The sequence below is a fragment of the Cetorhinus maximus genome, chromosome 2 (assembly GCF_964194155.1).
Source record: "Cetorhinus maximus chromosome 2, sCetMax3.hap1.1, whole genome shotgun sequence".
Taxonomy (NCBI): Eukaryota; Metazoa; Chordata; class Chondrichthyes; order Lamniformes; family Cetorhinidae; genus Cetorhinus; species Cetorhinus maximus.
This window is the reverse complement of record NC_135880.1, coordinates 220,166,514-220,191,238: the sequence shown is the minus strand read 5'-3', so window position 1 is coordinate 220,191,238 and position 24,725 is coordinate 220,166,514. Positions and strand designations below refer to the sequence as shown.

Here is a 24,725-nt window from a genome sequence, read left to right as displayed (position 1 = left end):
ACACACCACCCTTTTTTTAACCATTCATAGGATGTGGGCGTCGCTGGCTAGGCCAGCATTTATTGCCCATCCCTAATTGCCCTTGAGAAGGCAGTGGTGAGCTGCCTTCTTGAACCGCTGCTATAGTTGTCCATGTGGTATAGGTACACCCACAGTGCTGTTAGGAAGGGAGTTCCAGGATTTTACCCCAGCAACTGTGAAGGAACGGTGATATATTTCCAAGTCAGGGTGGTGTGTGGCTTGGAGCGGAGCTTGTAGGTGGTGGTGTTCCCATGCATCAGCTGCCCTTGTCCTTTTAGGTGGTAGAAATCAAGGGTTTGGAAGTTGCTGTTGAAGGAGCCTTAGTTTATTGCTCCTATGCACCTTGTAGATGGTACACATTGCTTCCACTGTGCATTGGTGGTGGAGGGAGTGAATGTTGAAGGTAGTAGTTGGGGTGCCAATCAAGTGGACTGCATTGTCCTGGGTGGTGTTGAGCTTCTTGAGTGTTGTTGGAGCCGCACTCATCCAGGCAAGGCCTTTTATGTTTAACAGAATGATTTTTTTCAAGTTGGACATGCATTAATTTTTCAGCATCCATCTCATTTCATAAATATTGGAATACTACAGAAAGAGACAGTTAATGATTTTATTCAATTTTATGAACACATTAGGTACAGCGATCGATGGTTTTTCAAATCACCAAAAGCTTGTTACAGAATGTTACAAAATGATTGCTTTGACAGATTGTATTTCAAAGAACATTATATTGGAACTTGTGCTTTTGATTTTCCTGCAATACCTTTAGTGACATCAACTGTCTTTTTCTCCCCAACTGGCTCTGTTCCTCTTCTGAAGATAGTGACTCATTCTGAAGCTCTGCCCCATCAGCATTGGCTTAACCATTTTTCATGTGCGAATCTAAATAATGAGATGTGTTTTTAGAGACTCTGCTCCGGGAGCTGAGGTGCACTGAGAATGGGACATGATGATTACAGTGACCTACACTCTGATTTGTGCCCCTGGCATGCAAGACTCATTGTCAGGAGCAGAGTCGCCAAAAATGTACTCCAATGAGTTTCAGCGAGCTCTGTGATTATGGAGCATCATATTTAACTCAATCCCTGAAGAGTGAGAACATGGCAGAATCTTCCCTCCCTCACCCAAGTGCTCCGCTTCCCATCCCTTGACCCTCCCACCTCTGTTTTCCCAGTTGAGATCACTATATAACTCAGTACCAGCCAGTGTAGGCCCTGGGGTCTTGCATAGGTGATGAGGTAAGCATTTTAGTAACTTTTATTCTATTGGGATCCCAGACACAATCCTCCTCCAGACCACTTGACACCATCCCACAGTTTGGAGGACACCAGGCAGTGTCATAGCCTTCACGATGCCAAGTGTACTGGAGTGGGTGCCCTTGGTAATCTATCTTCTTAACCTTTCCCACGTTAACTCTTAATTCAAGCACAACCTTCTGCTCATTGTAAGGCGGATGGATTGGATATCTACTGGCTTTCTGAATGTCCCTACTGACATAGACTCCAGGGCCCAGCATGCCACCCTTGGATTGTTGGAAACCATTTCTGCAAATTAAATCTGCTTTACTCTCAGTGGTTCCATGGTACATCCGATAGATCTTGTTGTTCTGTGGTGTTATGCAGCTTTGAAGACATGGTGGAGCATAACCAGGTCCATCCTCTTCCGCCCACATATCACAGTAAGCATATGCCATGGTAAGCAGGCGAAATTCTCAACTTGACCTTTAACAAAAGAGAGGAAAGTTAAATGCAGGAGAAGACATTTTAAGTACGTATTGAGTCTGTCAGTAATATCTGATTATATTTACCTATGCTGTTGTTACTGGTGAACTCCTGTAATAACCCTTACACTTAAAAATGCACTTACATAGAACATGGGTTTGATCCCAAAACTGCTGAATTAACAAGCTGACCTCCACTGTTGGGGTGCTGCTATTGTCCTTTGCTTACCAAGAATACATGGTGAGACTTTGATGGGAACATGCAGAGGTAAAGTTTGGAGAGAGCGCACAAACCTCCAAACAACTCATCTACCCCCCCAACCGTTCAAGCACCACATGCAAAAACCTGCAGGGATCTCTGCTTTTGACCGCTTAATGAAAGGCACTTCCTACCATGAATATCAGATAAAGGCAGGATTTGGTTTAACTGTGGTGATGCCCCAGTAGCAGAATATCCTGCCTGACACTCACTGCTAAGGCTTACACATAAACAATGGCCATTCAGGGGACGAAGTTGAAGGCTGTCAGCAGCCCAGGAGAGAACACAATCAAAGGAAAATAAAGGAAATGATGATCCTAAACTTTGAGAAGCTGTTCAAGGCTTCGTGATACATTCCTGACCATCAACAGTTCAACATAACAGGTCATTAGAAGACAAAAACAGAAAATGCTGGAAAAACTCAGCAAGTCTAACAGCATCCGTGGAGAGAGAAACAGAGTTAACGTTTCGAGTCCGTATGACTCTTCTTCAGAGCTAAAGAGAAGTAAAAATGTGATGAAATTTATACTGTTTAAGAGGGGTGGAGCAGGTGAAGCTGGACAGAAGGCCAATATCTTCAATAAGTAATATTGAAGTATAGTTTGCCAAAGATATTGGCCAGGATACTGGGGATAACTACCCTGCTCTTCTTTGAAATAATGCCATGGGATTTCTTTTACATTCACCCAAACAGGCGGATGGGGCCTCAGTTTAGCACCTCATCTGAAAGATGACACCTCCAACAATGCGGCACTGGACTGTCAGCCTTGATTTTTGAGCCCAAGCCCTGAAGCGGGATTTGAACCAAGAACCTTGTGACTCAGAGGGAAGAGCGCAACCAAAGGAGCAGTGGCTGACATGAACCCCATAACTCATCCAATATTCTTTTTGCAAAATGCACCAGGAAGTATAATTAAAAACACTTCTCCTCAACACTCAACCAATGTCACAAAAACAGATCATCAGGTCATTGTCACATTGCTGTTTGTGGGAGTTTGCTGCATGCAAATTGTATCAGTAACTACATTTCAGAAGTATTTCCTTGACTGCAAAGGGCATTGAGACATCCAGTGGTTATGAAAACTTCATTTTTCATCATGACTTTGCAATTTCAGTCTTTTCCCTGTAGAGTTTTTGTCGAGGTTCATCCCGAGCAGTTCTGTGACACAGGACTCTGTGCTCTACAGGCTGTCCCCAGGGACACACACCGAGACAAACATCAACTGCAGCTGGAGGATCATCAACTCGGTGAAAGACGCTGTCTGGCCTGCCCGAAACTTGTTGGTCTTCCAGTGCAAAGAGTTGTCCCCGGCCGAGTGTTGCAGACTGGCACATTCCAAGCTCCAGGACTACGTGCTGAGGGACGCACTAAAGCTTGGGGCAGCCGCCGCAAAGGCGCAATGGGGAAAGGTCGCTGTCTTACATCTTTCTGTCATAGTGCACAGAGGGGCTGGGAATTGTATAGACCCCTCGGGCTGTACGGCTCACAATAAATGTATGTGGTGAATACTAAATGCATTAAAATTGTATTGAAGCACCTCAGAGTGCAACATGATGTATGTCGATAACTCCAATACCATTTCACTATCTGACTGCCTTTAATGACCATACTGAAATTACTGTAATATTCATTGATTGTATTGAAGCACCTTGTTAGGGGGAAGAAAGTAAATGAGAATTTATGGTAAGGGGGACTTCATTGTAAGGGAATAATATTGTTGGAATCTCCAAGCAACCAGTGCCTGCAAGTAAATGAACAGTGAAAAAGCACCAGATGAACATTATACACTCTTGAACTTTGTACACCCTCAAGGTTTGCAATCACTGGCAATGCCCTGGGAGTCAGACTGGAGACTTAGGTTGTAAAAAAGCAACTAAGATTAGGCCTGTTTACGGCAGATAGGGAACAAACAGATGGTCCTAGTTTAGGTAGGAGGGAAGGTCTCTGCCTAGGTGAAAATAGGGACATACAATGCATGTACCTGTTACCAGAGATGTCTGTTTAATGTAAACCTATATGATGACGAGATTGGAATCTGGAAATTGTTCTTGTACGTGACCAATAATGTATAAATATGTTGAACATTTGTAATTTCGCAGTGTGCTATCTCAAGCTGCATTGAGATGGTTCTCCCCTTGCAATTGCTCGAATAAATGATCGTGACGTGTACCTGAGATGCCTGTGGTCTGTTTGTCGAAGTGACCACAACACACCTCATGATCTATGAGGAAAAGCTGAATCTGATTGCACTTTTTTTGATGGCCTTTTTGAAATATTTTGTAATGTTCTTTCAGATATTTTATGAATAAAGTATATTTTTCCAAAAAAAAATGTATTTTCTCTGCAGAGAATAAATTTGAGTGTCTAAACTATTTTAGCAGTCTTGAAATTTCTCAGAAAATACTTGATATTCCAATTGCTCAGTCACCAATTATGGGTGAAAAACAAGTGTTTTCTTATTTTTCATTAAAATTCATCCTTGTCCCTTGTTGCATTTCACTAGAAATGCTCCAAACGTCACACTACAATCTAAATGTAGTTTCACTGACTTGCTATACAGAGCCCCGGTAGTTATAGAAGTTTCACAGAATCCTGAGTAGTTTTTAAGGGGCCAGGTTTGAAAAAGTTTGACTTCCCATATTTTTTTCATGTAGAGCATTCAATCTTCAATCTCCTGACTAACCAGAAAACATCAGGAAGAAGCATTTCTCAGGTCGACTGGATACTCCTTTCAACTAATTGAGAAAATGCTTGTTTTTATTTACAGGCTGCACAAAGCTTGAAAGCAACCCTCAAAGAATCAATTTAGTCGTGACTGGTCACAGGGCGGGACAAAAAATAGACTAGAAAATGACAAATAATCTGGAAGAGGTGAATGTGATACTGACATTATTTGCAAATTGTGACTCACTGTGATTTACAGTTTGAGTAATACTGAAGTATAGTTTGCCTCACAATGCTGTACTTAATGATTGCACCAAATTTGTAAGACATTTCACTCACTGCACAGCCCACTTTATACTCAAGCGAAAACAGAAAATGCTGGAAAAATTCAGCAGGTCTAGCAGCGCCTGTGGAGAGAGAAACAGAGTTAACGTTTCATCAGAGCTCTGAAGAAGGGTCACACGAACTCAAAACGTTAACTCAGTTTCTCTCTCCGCAGATGCTGCTAGACCTGCTGAGTGTTTCCAGCATTTTCTGTTTTTGTTTCGGATTTCCAGCATCCGCAGTATTTTGCTTTATACACATCTTGATTCTATTGGTAAATTAAGGAAAACACAAGAAAATATATCAAGTAAAGTTTAATAGCAACTGCCATGACACAACTTTAACTTCAAAATGCACGCGTATAAAGTATAACTTCAGCAACTTTTCCAAAAGGAACCTGAGTTCAATACTGCAGGCAATGTTGCCCCTAAACCGTGTATGTGCACAGCAATCTGAAATGTACTTTGCAGTGGAACAAACAGGTCATGGAAGCATCAACCTGTCCTTTAAGATGCATATGTGCTCAGCTCTGCAGCAATGAGTGCCTACCACGCAATGTAATAAACAGGACAAACACAAAAAAAAATTGAAGGAACATTAGCTGCAAGTCTGTATTAGATTTAGGAAGAAGAAAAGACTGCCGGTCCTGATAAATAAATGTTTCCTCAGGGATTAAACCCAACTACCAGCCTTTCAACCATATCTTTCAATCGCTTCTCTCTCCTGCATTCAGTGCCTTCCTTGGTAACTAATCTGATAACTCCTACCATCTTCAGTCTGAAAAAGTGACATTGTATTCATTTCTCCCTCTGAGCTTTCTTAGTTTAAATCTCTGATCCTTCACCACGCTGAAGACCTACAGAAACCTGTCAAACTGGTTTCACGAATTTGAAGACTTCAATTCTCTCAGCACAAGATGTTTAAAATTTTCATAACTGTTTAAATCCCAGACGGACATAATTACTTTTGTTGCTCTCCCCTCGTTATTACCAAGTTAACAAAACACCACATACTATTCCAGATGGGGTCCATTGCATTATACAGTCAGTAAACCATAAAATTAACTGCACAGAAGAAGCCAATTTTTTGGCCCATTTCTTCCTGTGCCAGCTCTTTGAAAGAACTATTCAATTAATCTCACTCCCCAATCACCTTTCCCCATAGTCCTGGATTCTCCAGCATTTCAAATATTTACCAATTTTCTTTTAAAAGTTATTGAATCAGCTTCCACCACAGCTTCTGACTGTGCAATCCAGATCTTAACTCGCCCCATAAAGAAATAATTTCCTCACCTCCCTTCTAGTTCTTTTACAGTTTAGCATGAAGTGAATTGTAGGGAGTTTCTGGCACTCACCTCGACGCTGTCAGTGACTCTGCAGCAGGATGTGAATACATCTGGACTATATAGTCTAACTTTCGAAGTTTCAGTTTCAATTCCTCTAAAAGAGTAGCACGTTTTCGAGAACACCCTTGCAATTTATGGAAACCCCATCACCAACCCCAGCACCCCCACCCCCAAGAAATCCTTCAGATGAGACAGATGTGCTAGTATCCTCTGTTCTTCAGCTTGTCAACTCCCAATGAACAATCTTTTTTTTTCCCCCATTGACTGAAAATGATTTTTTATTGTATTTGATCAATTTAATCGCAATGCTTAAATAGTCAGAGATTGGGATTAAACAGCCAATGTTGGCAATAATTACCCCTAGTCTTTTTAGCCAGAGGTTGTCCGCAGCAGACTAGAATAACTGTAATGAGGAGCTATAACATGATTTGTAATACGTGAGTGGAGCTGTGGAATTATGTGTCAGTCAGGAGAAAAGGCAGAGCTTGCATTTGCACAGCAACTTCTAGATCTTTGCAGCCAATGACATACTTTTAAGAGCGTACCTACTGTTCCACTATAGGAAACACAGGAGATGATTTGTGCACAGCAAGATCCCACAAACAGTTGCAGAAATAAATGACCAGATTGTGGGAATGAAATTAGTGTTGGGCTTTATTGCAAGAGGGCTGATAACAAATCTGCAGCTGGGTTTTACACGCTTACCATGCTCTTGCTCAATTTAATCAATATAAAATGAATACAAATAAATAAAAATAACTAAAACTTTAAAATGAAATAATTAAAATAAATATTTTTTAAAATACATGTGCAATCGGGTAATGTAGAACTTTTAGTTGTAGGTGGTACTAGTTTTAATTAAGCACAGTAAATTGTGGTATACGTAGGAATTATTCTAAGTTAATTAAGAAAGTAATTAAATCAAATGAACTAAATATCATAAAAAACAATGGCAGAACAGGTATTATGTTGCAGCTGTGGAATGTGGGAACTTCTAAACACCAAGGCAATCCAAGGCAAAGATGTCTGCAGAAAGTGTAAGCAGCTAGAGGAATTCTGGATCAGGATTATTGACCTGGAAGCCGACTGCAGACATGCGCAACGTAAGGGAGTGTGAGAAATACCTGTACACTTTGTTCCAGCAGACAGCTGCACCTCTTAGAATAGGGTCTTCTGTTTTGGACAGCAGTGAGGGACAGGACGGTGTGACCATTAGTGAGGCAGGTAAAGGGACCAAGCAGACAGTTGTAGAGGAGCCTCTGACTTTGCAATTGTCAAACATTGGTACGAGGTGTTTGCTCCCTGTGTGGACGAAAGCAGGACCTGCAAGGTAGATGAGAAGACTGGCCAGGGCACCATGGTACAGGAATCCATTCAAGCGGGGGGAGAAAAATAGAATGTAGTGGTAATAGGGGACAGTATATTGAGGGGGATTGACACTGTTTTCTACAGCAAAGAGTGAGATTCCAAATGGCTGTGTTGCCTGCCCATGCCAGGGTTTGGAACATTTGCTCAGGGATGGAGAGGAACTTACTGTGGCAGGGACTAAGTGAGAGGGTGGGAAGGGGCAGAATCCAGTAGGATTCTCAACCCTGACCAGGGTTTCGTGCCAGAAAATGTGCATCTGTGCCATGTACGTCCAGATGAGGACAGGGTTAAGCTCAGGGGATAGGCTACATTACACACGAGTGTCAGCTGGCACTTGCGGGCACACAAATGAAGACTGGCCCCTTGGACAAAGTATCTGCGGGCTACCATTACCCGGGCAAATATAACCAGCCATAGCTCAAAAGAGGGCAGTGAGCACAAAATTTGGAGCAAAAACTGTGTTCAGCAGTACATGGTTCCTGTTATTAATTTATCCACAACCAAATAATATCTCATCAACTGACATCAAACTCTTATTACCCTGAAACAAACATTGTGATGATACTTTGCTGAATCAAAAATGAAACTTTGCTGTTTAGGGGAAAACAGCCCCACCCAGTCTGTGAAGGAACAGCAGATGTTTCCTGGTCACTAATAGTTTACTTCTTAACATAAGCACTCATTGTAGAATTAACTCCTTATCTGCTGCCTTTAATTGGATTTTGATCTTAATTATTCTAAGAAGCCATGAATATTTAAATATTTTATTTTGCAGTGTGGAATTAAATCTTTACTCTATATTGGCAGTAAAATTCCCTCACCAAATACTTATTTTCCAGTTTCATTGATGTTAAACAGACACTTCAGCAGCTTGCAAGCAACAACTGAAGATTATCTCTCCCGCTCCGATCATTTCCTGTTTCCCTTTTGTTTCCCTATCACATCTCATCCTTTGTGACTGGTCATATTTTTAGCATTACGTCCAAAAATAGGGCACCTCCTACAATGCAGCATTCCCTCAGTGGTGCATTGGGATGTCAGTCTACATTATGGTCTTATGAAGTATGTGGTGGGGGTCAGGAGAGCCATAAAGCTGTGATTATTAGTTAGAGACCTCAATTCTGAAGAAAAACTGAAAAAAAAACTTGGGCAACACATTATTGAAAGGGGGAGTCTGAGAGGTGACGTTATACACGTAATCAAGGTAGTAAACGATGTCACATAGGTCAAACTGAATAGCCACTCTACACTAAATTATGAGAGCGGGACAAGGGGACGCTGGATTAAACTGGTAAAAGGTAAATATTGAACCAATAATAGAGATATAAGAACATAAGATATAGACCATGTTCCCCCTTGAACCTGTTCTAGCATTCAATAAAATCATGGTTGATTTCATACATCAACCTTACTTTACCACCCGATCCCCATATTCCTTGATTCCCTTAGTACCCAAGTATCTTGGATCTCAGTCTTGAATATACCAAATAGCTGAGCACCCACAACAATCTGGAGATGAGAATTCCAAAGATTCACAACCCTCTGAGTGAAAACATTACTCAGCCATTAATCATCTCAGTCATAAATGGTCAGCCCCTTTATCCTGAGAATATGACCCATATTTCTAGACTGCTGTCTCTCAGCATCTACCCCATCAGACCATCTAAGCATTTTATACCTTTCAATTACCTCTCATTCTCCGAAATTCCAGAGAATGTATACATCTTCTCCTCAATCTCTCCTCACTGGCCAAACCCCTCACCTCAAGAATCAATCCGGTGAACCTTTATTGCACCTCCCCACCCCCCACCAATCCCTCTAAGGCAAGTATATTCTTCCATATGTAAAGAAACTAAAATTGTACGCAGCACTCCGAGCATGCCCTCAACAAAACTCTATATAATTGCAGCAAGTCATCCTTATTCTTATATTCCAACCACCTTGAAATAAAAGCGCCTCTGGACAAAGTGTCTCTTCACACAAAGGACTAGATTTTACTTTGATATAGTCCCCACTTTTAGTCAATTTTGTGGTGCGAAACTTGGTGACATTAATAGTTACCCATCCAACTAAGTTAGTTAAACATTGCACCAGAATTCTCTTCCAAAAACAGCATCAGCTCTCCTTGTACATTCTTTTGTATAACTTTACAGACATGAGTTTATTAGGAATCATTCAGGGGAGGCAATGGTGCGGGCATAGTGGTATTGTCGCTGGACTGGTAATCCAGAGACCCAGGGTAATGCTCTGGGGACCTGAGTTCGAATCCCACCACGGCAGATGGTGGAATTTGAATTCAATAAAAATCTGGAATTAAAAGTCCAATGATGACCATGAAACCATTGTCGATTGTTGTAAAAGCCCATGTGGTTCACTAATGCCCTTTAGGGGAGGAAATCTGCCAGCAATGTGGTTGACTCTCAGCTGTAACAAGCTGCTACAATGACACAAAAAAGGAATGAAACCAGTTGCCGGGTGGCATATCTAAACAGCGTGCCAAGCAGCAAGTGATAGACAGAGCTAAGCGTTCCCATAATCAATGGATCAGTCCAAAGTTTGGAAGTCCTGCCACATCCAGTCGTGAATGGTGGTGGACAACAACTCGCTGGAGGAGGAGGCTCCACAAATATCCTCAATATTCCAGAACAGTACTGAAGACTTGTGCTCCAGAACTTACTGTGCTCCTAGCCAAGTAGTTCCAGTACAGCTACAACACTGGCATCTACCCAGCTATGTGGAAAATTACCCAGGTATGTCCTGTACACAAAAAGCAGGACAAATCCAACCTGGCCAATTACCACTCCAAGGTTAGTTAAGGAAAAAGTGTGACCTATCAGAGATGAAGATGGAAACTTGTGTGTAGATGCAGAGGCTGTGGGAAAGGTTTTGAATGAATATTTTGTCTCCGTGTTTACAAAGGAAAGGGAGGATGTAGATATAGTAGTCCAGGAGGAACACTGTGAGATATTGGACAGGATAGCCATAAAGAGAGAGAAAGTACTCGAAGGGCTGAAATCCTTGAAAGTTGATAAGACACCAGATGGATTGTTTTCGAGGCTGCTGAAGGAAGTCAGGGAGGAGATAGCAGATGCTCTGAGGTTGATTTTCCAACCTTCACTAGATACAGGGGAGGTACCGGAGGACTGGAGAAATGCAAATGTAGTTCCATTGTTTAAAAAGGGATCAAAGGAAATGTCAAACAATTATAGGCCAGTTAGTCTTACATCGGTGGTTAGCAAATTAGTAGAATCAATGCTGTGAGATAGGATTAACTGTCATGTGGAAAGGCATGGACTAGTCAGGGATAGTCAGCATGGATTTGTTAAAGGAAGGTCTTGCCTCACAAATTTGATTGAATTCTTTGAGGAAGTGACAAGAAGGGTTGATGAAGGTAGTGTAGTGGATGTTGTGTACATGGATTTTAGCAAGTCATTTGACAAGGTCCCACATGGCAGATTCGTCAGGAAAGTAAAAGCTCATGGGATTCAGGGTAATGTGGCAAACTGGATAAAAGGTTGGCTTTGTAACAGGAAACAAAGGGTAATGGTCGATGGATGCCCTTGCGAATGGAAAGTTGTCTCAAGTGGTGTTCCACAGGGCTCGGTGTTGGGACCCTTGCTGTTTGTGTTATATATTAACGATTTGGACATGAACATGGGGGCACGATTGGGAAATTTGCAGATGACACAAAGATTGGCCAAGTAGTGGATAGTGTAGAGGGCAGCCATAATCTCCAAAACAATATAGATGGGTTGGTGGAGTGGGAGGTAAAGTGGCAAATGGATTTTAACATAGAGAAGTGTGAGGTCATACATTTAGGGAGGTCAAACAGTTACAGGGATTACACAATAAATGGGAATATGCTAAGAGGGGTAGATGAAGTGAGAGATCTTGGCGTACAAGTACACAGGTCCCTAAAGGCAGCAGTTCAAGTAGACAAGGTTATAAAGAAGGCATATGGAATGCTCTCCTTCATTGGCAGAGCTATAGAATATAAAAATAAGGATATAATGTTGGAATTGTATAAAACACTGGTGAGGCCACAACTGGAGTATTGTGTGCAGTTCTGGTCACCACATTACAGGAAGGACATAATAGCTCTGGAGAGAGTGCAGAGGAGGTTTACAAGAATGTTGCCAGGGTTGGAAAAGTGTAGCTACGAGGAGAGATTGGATAGGTTGGGGTTATTTTCCTTAGAACAAAGAAGGCTGAAAGGTGACTTGATTGAGGTGTACAAAATTATGAGGGGAATAGATAGAGTGGACAGGATAAACTTATTTCCCTTGATGGAGAATTCCAGAACCAGGGGACAGAGATTCAAGATAAGTGGCAGAAGGTGTAGGGGGGTCATGACAAAGAATTTTTTTACGCAGAGGGTAGTGGGTGTCTGGACTTTGCTGCCTAAGTTGGTGGTAGAGGCAGAAACTTTAAACTCTTTTAAAAAGTACCTGGATCTGCACCTCAAGTGCTGTAAGCTGCAGGGCTATGGGCCGGGTGCAGGAAGGTGGGATTAGAAAGAGCACCTGGGTGTCCTCGGGCTGGTATGGACAAGATGGGCCGAATGGCCTCCTTCTGCGCTGTAACTTTTCTATGGTTCTATCAGTCTACTTTCGATCGTCAGTAAAATAATGGAAGGGGTCATCAACAGTGCTATCAAGTGGCACTTGGTTAGCAATAGCTTGCTCATTGATGCCCAGTTTGGGTTCCGTCAAAGCCTCTCAGCTCCTGACCTCATCACAGCCTTGGTTGAAACATGGTCAAAAGAGCTGAACTCCCGAGGTGAGGTGAGAGTGACTTCCCTTGACATCAAGGCAGCATTTGACCAAGTGTAGCGTCAAGGAGCCCTAGCAAAACTGGAGTCAATGGGGAAAATTCTCCACTGATTGGAGTCATACCTAGCACAAAGGAAGATGGTTGTGGTTGTTGGAGGTCAGTCATCTCAGCTCTGGGACATCACTGCAGGAGTTCCTCAGGGTAGTGTCCTAGGCCAAACCATCAGCTGCTTCATCAATGACCTTCCTTCCATCATAAGGTGGAAGTGGGGATGTTTGCTGATGATTGCACAATGTTCAGCACCATTCGCAAATCCTCAGATACTGATGCAGCCCATGTCCAAATGCAGCAAGACCTGGACAATATCCAGGCTTGGGCTGATAATGGGCAAGTAACATTCATGCCACAAAAGTCCAGGTAATGACCATCTCCAAAAAGAGAGAATCCAACCATCGCCCTTTGAAATTCAATGGCATTACCATCACTGAAGCCCCCACAATAAACATCCTGGGGGTTACCATTGACCAGAAAATGAACTGGACTAGCCATACAAATACTGTGGCTACAAGAGCAGGTCAGAGGCTAGGAATTGTGCAACGAGTAACTCGCCTCCTGACTCCCCAAAGCCTGTCCACCATCTACAATACACAAGTCAGGAATGTGATGGAACACTCCCCACTTGCCCGGATTATTGCAGCTCCCACAACACTCAAGAAGCTGGACACCGTCCAGGACAAAGCAGCCCGATGGCTTGGCGCCACATCCACAAATATTCATTCCCTCCACCGCCAACGCACAGTAGCAGCAGTGTGTACCACCTACAAGATGCACTGAAGGAATTCACCAAGGCTCCTTAGACAGCACCTTCCAAACCTAACCACTATCATCTAGAAGGACAAGGGCAGCAGATAGATGGGAATACCACCACCTGGAGTTCCCCTCCAAGTCACTCACCAGCCTGACTTGGAAATATATCACCGTTCCTTTACTGTCGTTGGGTCCAAATGCTGGAACTCCCTTCCTAACTTTGTGGGTGTACCTACACCACAGGGACTGCAGTGGTTCAAGAAGACAGCTCACTGCCACCTTCTAAAGGGCAACTAGGGATGGGCAATAAATGCTGGCCCAGCCAGCGAAGCCCACATCCGTGAATGAATATTTTTAAAATTGTACTCTTACCCAAAATTAAGCTTTGTGTAAAATTGAAGTCTGGGGAAAGGGTTAAATCTATATGCCAATTTAGAAATGTATGCCCTTGGAAAGGAAAAGTGTGGTTGCACTATAACAAGTTCATAGTCTGTTTCCTTTCTGTCAGGATAAATTATTTTTCTTTGTGCCCTGCTTTGTATTGTTTACAGTGATTACAATTGTTTAAAATAAGTGTAATGCTTAATGTTAGTAGTGAACTGTCAGATCAAGTACTTGAATTCTATGCACAGTCATTATGCTGAGATGACTTCCTGCTATGCTATGATATATGTGAATAGCATCTTTGTACTATCAGGTGAAAGTCCACTTGTGACCCTACTATGTTTTTAGAAGCAACCTTGAGAAAGAAATTTAATTATCACAGATAAAGCAATAAGTCCAATTACAGGAATCTTGCAGAGGACCAGAAAGGAGAACTGCTGAATCATTCCCCGGAACCCGGAAACGCTAAGTCCCGTGTAGGATCTTAGATGACAAGATTGTGAAGAAAAGCAACGGATACAAAGTAAAATTACCTTGAGGTTGGTTTAAAAATAAAGAACAGAGACCCACGCATATATGGACAAGCACTGCCATGTCTAGCCACTGGGAAATGGTGGCGGGGGGGGAGAGGGCACAGAGGCAGGAGTGTGTCCCGATGCATAGCACGGACAATATTCTGTCCCTCCCCATCCAAGATGGAGTGAAAAATTGTCAGGGTACACGGTAGCATAATCATAAATGCATTTATATAGAATACATTTGATACTTCACTATGCACAAAGCATAAAGGAAGTAATAGTTGTGGTGAGCAAAAGAGCAAAGTATAAAAGTGATTGGAAAAAAAACCAGAGACAACAGGAAGAAAAATATTTTTACACAGCAAGTTATTTTGATCTGGAATGTGCTCCCTGAAAGGCTGGTGGAAGCAAACTCAATTCCCTCAAAAGGGAATTGGATAAACACTTGAAGAGGAAAACATTACAAAGTTGCGGAGAAAGAGCAGGGTTGTGGCACCAACTGAATAGCTTTTTTGAAGAGCTGCAACAGGTATGATGGGCAGAATGGCCTCCTTCTGTACTGAATCAGTCTATGATTCTTTGAAAAAAAGAAACTTGTCCTTGTTGTATTAAAGTCTGAGGAAAATTAAGTGAAAATGCTATCCCCAGACAAGAGAATCCAATAACAGTCCAGGAACATTGTGAATGGGGAATTCCAGGACATCCCCAGTTGGTAATCTATTCTGGGAAGGAGGGTCCAAGCTCCCCAAGAGACTGATAGTGTATGCACATTGCCGCTTGCATTAACACAGCTGAAGTTCAATGAAATAGAATTATGTAGTATTAAAATCTTTGCCTCCTTTCACTTTTGAGTTGCCTAAATTTAATTATCAATGAAAATGTCTGCCCTGGTTGGAGACAATAAAAGTGAAATATTGACAAAGTGGAGAATGGACAAAATATGGACAAATTGGATTGCTATACTGCTAGTCAGTGTTATTACAGATGGAATACTTCCCACCAGGTTTGGAAACCATGGCCTTGATATTAATCGGGGCAGATACAGTTTCAGACCATCTGTGTTTTCCATGGGCTGTGGAGTCTTAACTCCACGACATGGACCTTAGAGGCTCCCTGCCCAGAAGTCAGCCTGTTTGTCAGGCTTGGCTTCCAGTCAGGCACAGAGTGCTAGAAGAGGCCACAGAACCAGGTACTGGGTGTCTAATTCATGACTCTAGGCGGGAGTAGGTCTGATCCCGGGGCCTTTATGATGTGAGGAGAGTCTGGTGGAGGGGAACCTGTTGGGGGATGGGGGTGGGAGGGGTCTCAGGTGAAACTTCAGCTCTTCCTGGTCCACTGTGCTGTGAAGGGACTTGCCTTCTCCCTGAAGCTGTCCTCGCCTCAATTCTGCTGCTGGATTTCCCAGGGCCTAGGAAGCCCGACCGACCAGGTTGAATCAGAGGATGTGAGCCTCACTAAAATATTTAAAGCATTTGCCTCCTAGGAGAAATCGGTTGCCCACCCCATTGTCCCACCTCCATTAAACCCAGAAGTAGACAGGTTGAGGGGGCTTGGGGTCAGAGTTTGGACTTTTAAAATTGTCACCTCCCCAACCCGATAAAATTCCTCATCCTATATGAAAGTAAGGCATTCATGTTGACCTTCAAGGCATCTACTTTGGAAACCACCACTGCCTTTAATATAACATCTCAGCGCTTTATTGCTGCAGAATTATCCTGGACTGTCACTCTCTGGGCATACCACATGAAACATTCTGAAAGGCAGTGCAATTACAGGTAATGGAGTCCTCCCTCTCCTCCATCCTCTCAACCTATATATGTGGAAAACATTTACACTGCCTGATCACAAGATTAGTGTTCTCTAATAATGATTTTTTTTTTGAAGACTGTTCTGGTCTCTAGGCTCAACCAAGGACAGTGTTTTTCTCTCTCCTGCTGTTTATCCCCTAAGGAAGGGTATCACCGCCTCCAGCCCTACATGCATCACCAATGAGGGCTCCAGAAAAACAATATTCACGCAGGGAGATGAAGTTCCACCAGCCTGCTAACCAGCCAATGGGAGGAGAATTCAACTAAAGTGTGATCCATATATGAGCTGGACATCAGGATCGAGTAGTGGATTGGAAAGCCAGAATCACGTATGAAACAATTGGGTGCTGCAGTGAAGAAGCTCTAGAATCTTTCGAATGGATTGTAAATGATGGACTGAATGGCCTGTCTCATTCGTAATTATCCAATGAATTTCGTCTAAAACAGATGATCTTGTCATTCATTTAATTACTGATTTTGGGAAAATTGGCTGGTCTGCTTCCTATGTTACAACAGTGATTACACTTCTAAAATACTTCAATGGCTGCAAAGTGCTTTGGGACATCCTGATGTCATGAAAGGCGCTTCATCAATGCAAATGTTTTTTATCGACTGTGAAAAGTAGTGAGGGCTCCACAGTGCCAACAACAAAAACAACTTATATTTATATAGCACCTTGACGTAAGAAAACTTCCCAAGGAGCTTCACAAGAACAGTATAAAGCAAAATCAAGATTAAAAAAGAATGGTTAAGTGCAAGCCAAAGATCCTTCTGCATTGTCCCAAGAGTGCACCATTTGCCCAATCTCAGAAGGGCACCACCTAAAGCGTCACTGTGCTATTTTCCCATTTCTCACAGCAGCCAATCCCATGGCCTCTCTAGTGGGCTTGAGTTCTACCCACTGGGAAGGGGGTTGAGACTCTGTAAACCATAGGCCAGGGTTTTTACGGCCCCGCCATACAGATGCGGTGAGCCATTTAAATCTCCATTCAAAATAAATCCATAAAATCCTGGCTCACACCAGGTGACAAAAAAGACTCTTATCCAACCAACATAGCTGGAAAAACTCAGCAGGTCTGACAGCATCTGCGGAGAGGAACCCGGTTAACGTTTCGAGTCCGTATGACTCTTCAACAGAACTAAGGAAAAATAGAAACGAGATGAAATATAAGCTGGTTGAGGGGTGTGTGACAGGTAGAGCTGGACAGAGGGCCAGTGATAGGTGGAGGCAAAGAAGAGATTGCCAAAGATGTCATTGACAAAAGGACAAAGGGATGTTGATGATGGTGATATTAGCTATGGAATGTGCTAATGGTGACATTAAGGGTAGAAAGCAGGATGAGAAAGTGACAGATAGCTCAAATGGGGATGGGGTAGGGGGAAGGGATCAAAATGGGCTAAAAGGTGGAGATAAAACAATGAATGGAAATACATTTAAAAATAATAGAGATAAAAACAAAAAACTACTGCGGATGCTGGAAATCCAAAACAAAAACAGAATTACCTGGAAAAACTCAGCAGGTCTGGCAGCATCGGTAGAGAAGAAAAGGGTCGACGCTTCGGGTCCACACGATGTGGACCCGAAACGTCGACTCTTTTCTTCTCCACCAATGCTGCCAGACCTGCTGAGTTTTTCCAGGTAATTCTGTTAAAAATAATAGAAATAGGTGGGAAAAGAAAAATATATATAAAATATATAAATTATTGGAAAAAGGGGGATCGGAAAGGGGGTGGGGTTGGAGGAGAGAGTTCATGATCTGAAGTTGTTGAACTCAATGTTAAGTCCGGAAGGTTGCAAAGTGCCTAATCGGAAGATGAGGTGCTGTTCCTTCAGTTTGCGTTGAGCTTCACTGGAACATTGCAGCAGGCCAAGGACGGACATGTGGGCATGAGAGCAGGGTGGTGTGTTACAAAGGCCAGAGTTGGAGCAACAGAGCACTGAAGGCCATTGGAGGTCTAAAGGAGATTATAGAGGCAAAGAGGGGTGAAGGCATGGAAGAATGTGGTGAGGTTATCAGTAATGGATGAGAACTTTAAATTTAAGACATTGGTTAGGGGTGGGGGTATAGGAGCCAGTACAGGGTGATGAGTGCACGGGGTAGGATCTACTGGCAGAGTTTTGGATGAATGTGTAGATCATGGAGGGAAGAGAATGAGAAACCAGTTGGAAAACATTGGAATAGGTGAGTCTGAGGATGAAAGTTTAAGCAGCTGTCAAGGAAAAATACCAACAACCACAGGTTACATCGAGAAAGAGTACTTTTATTCAAGCGCTAAACCGCACAATGGCCATTGGGAGAGATCATCTAGATCTGCTTGAAGTTACAGCGTTCAACAAGCAGTATTTATACAGTACAATTACGTGACCCCAGCATATTTACACAGTGATCTTATTAACTTGCCCTTCTTTATTCTCTTATAATTATATCTAGGCTAGCTATTTGATTTTGCTTACGCATACATAAGACCATAAGACATAGGAGCAGAAATTAGGCCAATCGGCCCATCGAGTCTGCTCCACCATTCAATCATGGCTGATAAGTTTCTCAACACCATTCTCCCGCCTTCTCCCCATAACCTTTGATCCCCTTACCAAGCAAGAACCTATCTAACTCGATCTTAAATACACTCAATGACCTGGCCTCCACAGCCTTCTGTGGCAATGATTCTTGATTATCCCTAACTCTTCTAAAAATGTGCTATTCATTCCATGTTACAGCATCTCTTTCTGTTTATTGTATCCTATGTGCTTTTTATCTACTCTTTGTCCAACCTTTGATCCCAGGTCATTTCACATGTCAATGTTTGTTCTTCTTATTTTTCTGTTCTTGCTTCCCTTTATAATTTAACCCTTTAGGTGATTTTTCTTTCTCACAGCAGATAGGCTGAGGTAGTGGTAGAGGTGAGCAATATAATTGCTGGAATGCGAATTTTGTTTCAGTATTTAGACAAAAAAAAGGTTAACAGTCCCGCATTTACATTAATAATGAGTCTAAACACAAAGTAAAAATGGTTTGCGTCTTTATTGAAGATTATAAGTTGTACATATTCATGCCACTCAAGGTTACATTGAATGCATCATAGAAAAAAGTCCCTTACAGCAGCTGAACTCAGCTTACTCATTAATTTTTCCCCTTGTGGTTATGATCTAACTTTACTTGTATTATTTCTAAGCAGTGCCAACCCATAACCTTTGGATGAAGTCTGCATTTAGTCCAATTCCACATCCAAATATCCGAGGCCTATTTCTGAAGTTGCACACACAGGGCAGGATTTTCCCCCATCGGGGGTGAAGTTGAAGGGCGGGCGTGCACAGGCGCGCTTCTGATCGGTGCCCCCAATCGGGGGCAGAGCGCCATTTTACATGGGCGGGCCAATTATGTGCTTCCTGTGCGGGAGGGGAGTGATTCCCAAAATCGAGAGTGCACTCTTTCGCGCATGCGCACAGAAGAGCGCACTCATCTCCCTGAGGCTAAGTGCAGCCTCAGGGAGATCGGCTCTAAATGTCAAAAAGCTAAAAATAGAAAAATAAAATTCCCCTAACATGTCCCCTCATGTGACAATGTCACATGAGTTGGGACATGTCCATAATTTTTACAAAAACTTTATTAAAACTTTTTAGACCTACACGAAACCTCATCCTGGTCTGCCCGCCAACCTTGAGGTTGGACGGGCAGGTCCTTCAATTGGCCATTGACAGGTCGGCGGGCACGCAGCTGATTTCGCTGCTCCCCCACCTACCTGAAAATTTAAATGGGGCGCGGTGACGTCGGGAGTTCCACCCGACACCACCCCGCGTCATTTTACGCAACGGTGAGCGGGCCACGCCCCCGGTCACCGACGCGTAAAATCCTACCCAAAGTGACAATGTTTAGGTTAGAAAGGCATTAGAATAGAATCAGGTCTCTAGCTGGAATTGATAAAGTGAATCTAAATGTGCCAGCTGGGCTCGGAGTATGTTATAATTGCCCTTGGTACAGATCCATCTTTTTTTGCTATCTTTCAAGTTTAGCGTTCTTAAACGACAGAAATGATCCAAAAATATAATAGACTTTGGTGTAGAATTTATCGTTATTTCAAGTAAAATTGTTTCCATTGCCAGTTCACAAACTTAATCTTCAGCATCTCCTCTCACTGTGAGTTTGCCCAAGAACTACACCCTCTTGTCAACATTATATTATGACACAGCCGATGGTAAAGGACGAGTTGTTCAAATCACAAAGGGAAACTTGAAACAACTGTTGTAACCCATTTTTACAATTTGTATGTTTCGAGATGCAGGCTTTGAATTCAGCAGCAATAAGATCACTGAGTCTCAAGAGCTTGTTTATAAAAGTAAATTAAATATTTATTAATACAAGAAAGATTGTGATGTCTACAAAATTACTACTGTAATAACTACAAAAAATCCCCTAACTAATCTGACTCTCAGTTAGACCCCCACTAAGGCAACAGTAAAACACATAAATTTAAACAGACCCCTGGCAAAGCGCACCCTGGACAATCGCATTCAAAAGAGTTTCTTTCAGCTCTGGGTCCTTGCAGACAGACTTGAGCCTTACAGGCTGGAGGCTTTAGATCTTAGAATCCCTCCTTTTAACAACAGCCTTCTCTTTCTTTATATATATTTTCCTCTTTGAATGCAAATTCTCATTGCCACTAGGATTTTTTTACTTTAAATCTTCTAACAATAAAACCCTTTCATAATACCCACTGGTTAGGTGTAATATTTCACCCGCCCCTCTGAATGGTCTATTAAAAAATGCAAATTTCCCCCTTTACACCTCACCTTCTATTTCCCTATGTTTATCTAATTACCATTTCAAACCTGCTTCTCTTCTATACGTCAAAGCCTCTAGACCAGCTGACTTTAATCCAATTAAGACACACACACACATACATAGGCAAAGACACTACTAAACTTTATTTTAAAATAATTTCCAATGACATTATTGACATTACTATATCTTCTTCAGCTGTTTGATCCTGTAGCTTATGTTCCTCATCATTCCAAACATAGCAAAAGCGTTATTTAATAAGCTGGACTTCAAAACTAAGCCCTTCCCTCATATTCCTGTATAATAATAGTTCATCTTCAGAACTTAAAATATGATGCTCCAGCACTGCACTATTTTCCATATCAGGCACGGTTTTAATCAAATGATCCTTCTTGTATGACATTAATTGTTCCGATTTTAGTGACAAATTGTGGGACAGCAGCTCGGAAACTATGGGACTGTAACTCGATATCACACTCCACCATAGCATCCATTCTCCTGACAGGAGTAAGAGGCGTTGTAGTTACATTATAATTGACTCATTGATCTTAACACTGAAATTCAAATTTCTGATTGGACACATGATGTTACCATGTTTAAACAAGTTTGATGCTCATACAATAAGTATCTCTGTTTTTTTTTGCTGCTTTGGGATGTCCCCAAGTTGTGAAAAGTGCTGTATAAATGCAATTTCTGTCTTTCTGAAAATTCTCAGCAATATCATGCATATTATCGGCAGTGATTTCCTGAATTGCCAATTCTGTTTCTCTCAGTCATGGATATAATCACCTTCGATTAAACTTAGGCTGATTTCTTCTGATCCTCATGACGTCATATTTATTGCATAAAGCAGTTCCAGTTTCTACTCCTCCAAGAGCTGAGCCAATCATAATTCTCTTTTCAGCAACAGGGAACTGACAGGCATGGTGAACCCTGGCTGAGAGAGGAGAAAGGTCAATGTGCCAATGTACCTTGCAACCCGAGATTCCCAGCAGAATTTCATTAAGCAGGCAGTGTCAAAGTCACGAAGAGAAAGACGGAAAAATAAAGGAAGGTGGCAATCCCATCAGGTTGAGACGGTTTCAATTTCGACTGCCGGCGCAGAAGTGTCTTCCCATAAAAGGGCAGATAGTCTGCCCACAGCCCCAGCAGCTCTGCAACTGATGAGAAGGTGCCAGGGTGTTTTTACAGACCTCGCAGTGCTCACCCGACTCTAGCCCAGACACAGGCTGACTGTTCAAGCTTGCTTGAAGCAAATCTTTCAATTGCTGTGTTGTTACGGGATCGGGGGAATTTATTATATCAAACACCCGGACTCTTTGTGGATCCCAAACACAGTCTTCCTCCAATCCACTGGGTACATTTCTCATCCCACAGTTAGGAGGGACCCAAGCTGTATCATATCCCTGTTGGTTCCAAGTTGTTGCCATGGGATGGTTTTCTCTATCTATTTTTTTGACTTTTCCCACTCGTACTTTTAGCATTAAGAGAACTCTATCATTCGGACTGTTAATTGGGTACCTCCTAGCTTTCTCTTTGTCTCTACTAACATAGACTCCAGGGCCTAGCATTCCATTGCCTGATTGCTTGAAGCCTGATTGTATGATAGACCTTGCATTGCTGACTGAGGTTCCATGGTACATAATATATTCTGTCCCATTCGTTGGTTCCTGATTTGATTGCAAATGATGATTATTGTCATAAATAGTGTCCCAACCAAAAAATGTCAACGCCATCTCACCACTGGTCTTGGCTGCTCAAGCACACGGAGATGTAGTATCCTGTAAACAAGAAAACAAAAATAAATTAAAATGTAAATAGATATATCCTCTTGAAGATTGCTTGGTCTAGTATTAATTCAGTTACAACTTGCTCAAATGAGGAAGTGTGCGCATGTACGCAAAAGAATTGTTGTGTGTGAGTCTGTGAATACTTAGAGTTGTTGCGCAGTTGTGTGTGAATGTCTGTATTCATTATTAGGCTGCATTAGCACATACCCAGCTGAGAACAGCGGGCCAAATAGCCTCCTCTGTGCTGTATAATTCTACGGGCAGAATTTTCAGGTCGGAGGGTGGGTGTGATGGGTGGGTCTGGGAGCAGCCGGGGAATGGACCGCTGACCACGATCGGCCCCCGACCGCGATTTCACGCTGGCTGGCCAATTAACGGGGCAGCCAGTGTGAAGCGCGCACTGAAATGCTCAGCACTGAGCATTGTGCACTGAGCAATGGGGGCAGGAGGGGGAGCCAGGCACTGACGTAAGCGCAGGGGTGCGGACGAGCATGAAATGAAAGCTCCCTGAAGGCAGAGAGCTGCCTCAGGGAGCTGAAGACATCAAAAGTGTTAAATAAAGATTTTAAAATGTTCAAGCATCACAGTCACCTGAATACGTACATTATAAAAATTCTGTCCATAGATTTTTTTGAATTCAATAATGGAAACCTCATACCGCCCTTGGATGACTTTTCCTTGCGCCTGCCAACCAAAACATTGCGCGAGCGGGGGTTGAGGTCGGGGCGCTGGCCCAACATCTTAACGCGTTATTTTAAGCTCGAGCGGGCTGGGCGCGCGCTCTCGCACACCCGACCTGAAAATTCTGCCCTATGTTTCTTTGTATATGTGAACGTATGTACGTGCATGTTAGTGATGTTACTTTAAAAAACGTGTGTGTGTTTGTGTGTGTGTGTGGGTGATCACTCATGTGACTGTGTTGATGGAAACCTGTGCGAATGACACTGTCAAAGCTATCTGTTTGTTTGCTAGTGTGAGTATGTGTGCATTGGACACCTGCAGCAAAGCTAATTTGTCGCCAACATCCCCCTAAAACCTGAGATATTTATGAGGTATTTATTATACTCAGATTACTTTCAATAAACTCCAAGCTCTGGATTTCAGAGAATGCAAATCTCAGGGCCAGCTCGCATACACCTTTTAAACATGTGGACACGCACTGGTGTCCAGTGTATCACCGATGCAATAACCATACCAACTCCAGATAAATCGATTGCTGATAACACACAGGTGGGTGGCGACTCAGGATGTGTTGCATCCATGTTGATTCCAAGGTTTTTTTAGCGTGGGATGATTGTTTGTATCTATTGTCTTGACTTACCTTAATCATACTTTTAGTGTTAAAGTAACTCCAGCAGTAGGATGGGCATTTTAATGGATAATTCACAGCTTTCTTTATGCCTCTGCTGATTTGGCTCTCAGGCCTAGTGTTCTTCTCCTTGATTCACCGAAGCCTGACTACTTAGATGTTTGTTCCTTCAATGATTTAATCTCTTTGGGGCCAATTATCTACCAGGGTCCCCACAGGACATGAAGACATGTAGCAGAGATGTACCTATTTGCTAAGTATTGTTTGGATAAGTTCTACAAGGCTGGGGAAACTTTCACTTTCCAAACTGCCCGCGGCCTATCAGAACATCGTTACAGACCACGTACCACCCAAATTTCACATGCATCAATGCCCAACATCACATACTCTCCCTGCTTGATCCAAGTCTTAGGAACGAGTCAAGGAACGAGCTTGGCCCTGTTCATGTATATTGTTACCAAAATGCAGAGTTTCATCAGATTTCCAATCTGCACTTCTGGAAATGGGATGTGAATGCTAATAGACCATCACCAAGCTCACGCAACCCCTGTAAAAAAATTCCTGCACCCCAAAACAAAATCAACGTATCATGCATTTCTAAACAGATTATAAAGTTACAAAGTAATACAAAATACCTACAGCACAGAATCAGGCCATTCAGCCCAACTGGTCTATGTTGGTACTTATGCCGGTATGAGCCACCTTCCACCCCCTCTTCATCGAATCTCATCAGCATATTCTTCTATTCTTTTTTATCTAACTTCCTCTTAAATGCACCTATGCTATACCTTAAATAGTCCATGTGGTAATGAGTTGCACCGTCTAACCATTCTCTGAGTAAAAGAGTTTCTCCTGAATT

General features: G+C 42.5%; 1 protein-coding gene across 1 annotated transcript in view; it reads right to left on the bottom strand.

Moving 5' to 3' along the window:
* Positions 1-614: 614 nt before the first annotated feature.
* Positions 615-24,725, bottom strand: part of LOC144691597 (uncharacterized) — a 33,145-nt gene continuing 9,034 nt past the window's right edge. The window contains exons 2-4 of the mRNA XM_078559841.1: positions 21,853-22,523; positions 1,826-1,850; positions 615-1,728 (exon numbers count right to left, since the gene is read on the bottom strand). Coding sequence (XP_078415967.1) covers positions 1,211-1,728; positions 1,826-1,850; positions 21,853-22,523 — 1,214 coding nt within the window. The 3' untranslated portion in view covers positions 615-1,210. The remainder of the gene's footprint in view (positions 1,729-1,825; positions 1,851-21,852; positions 22,524-24,725) is intronic.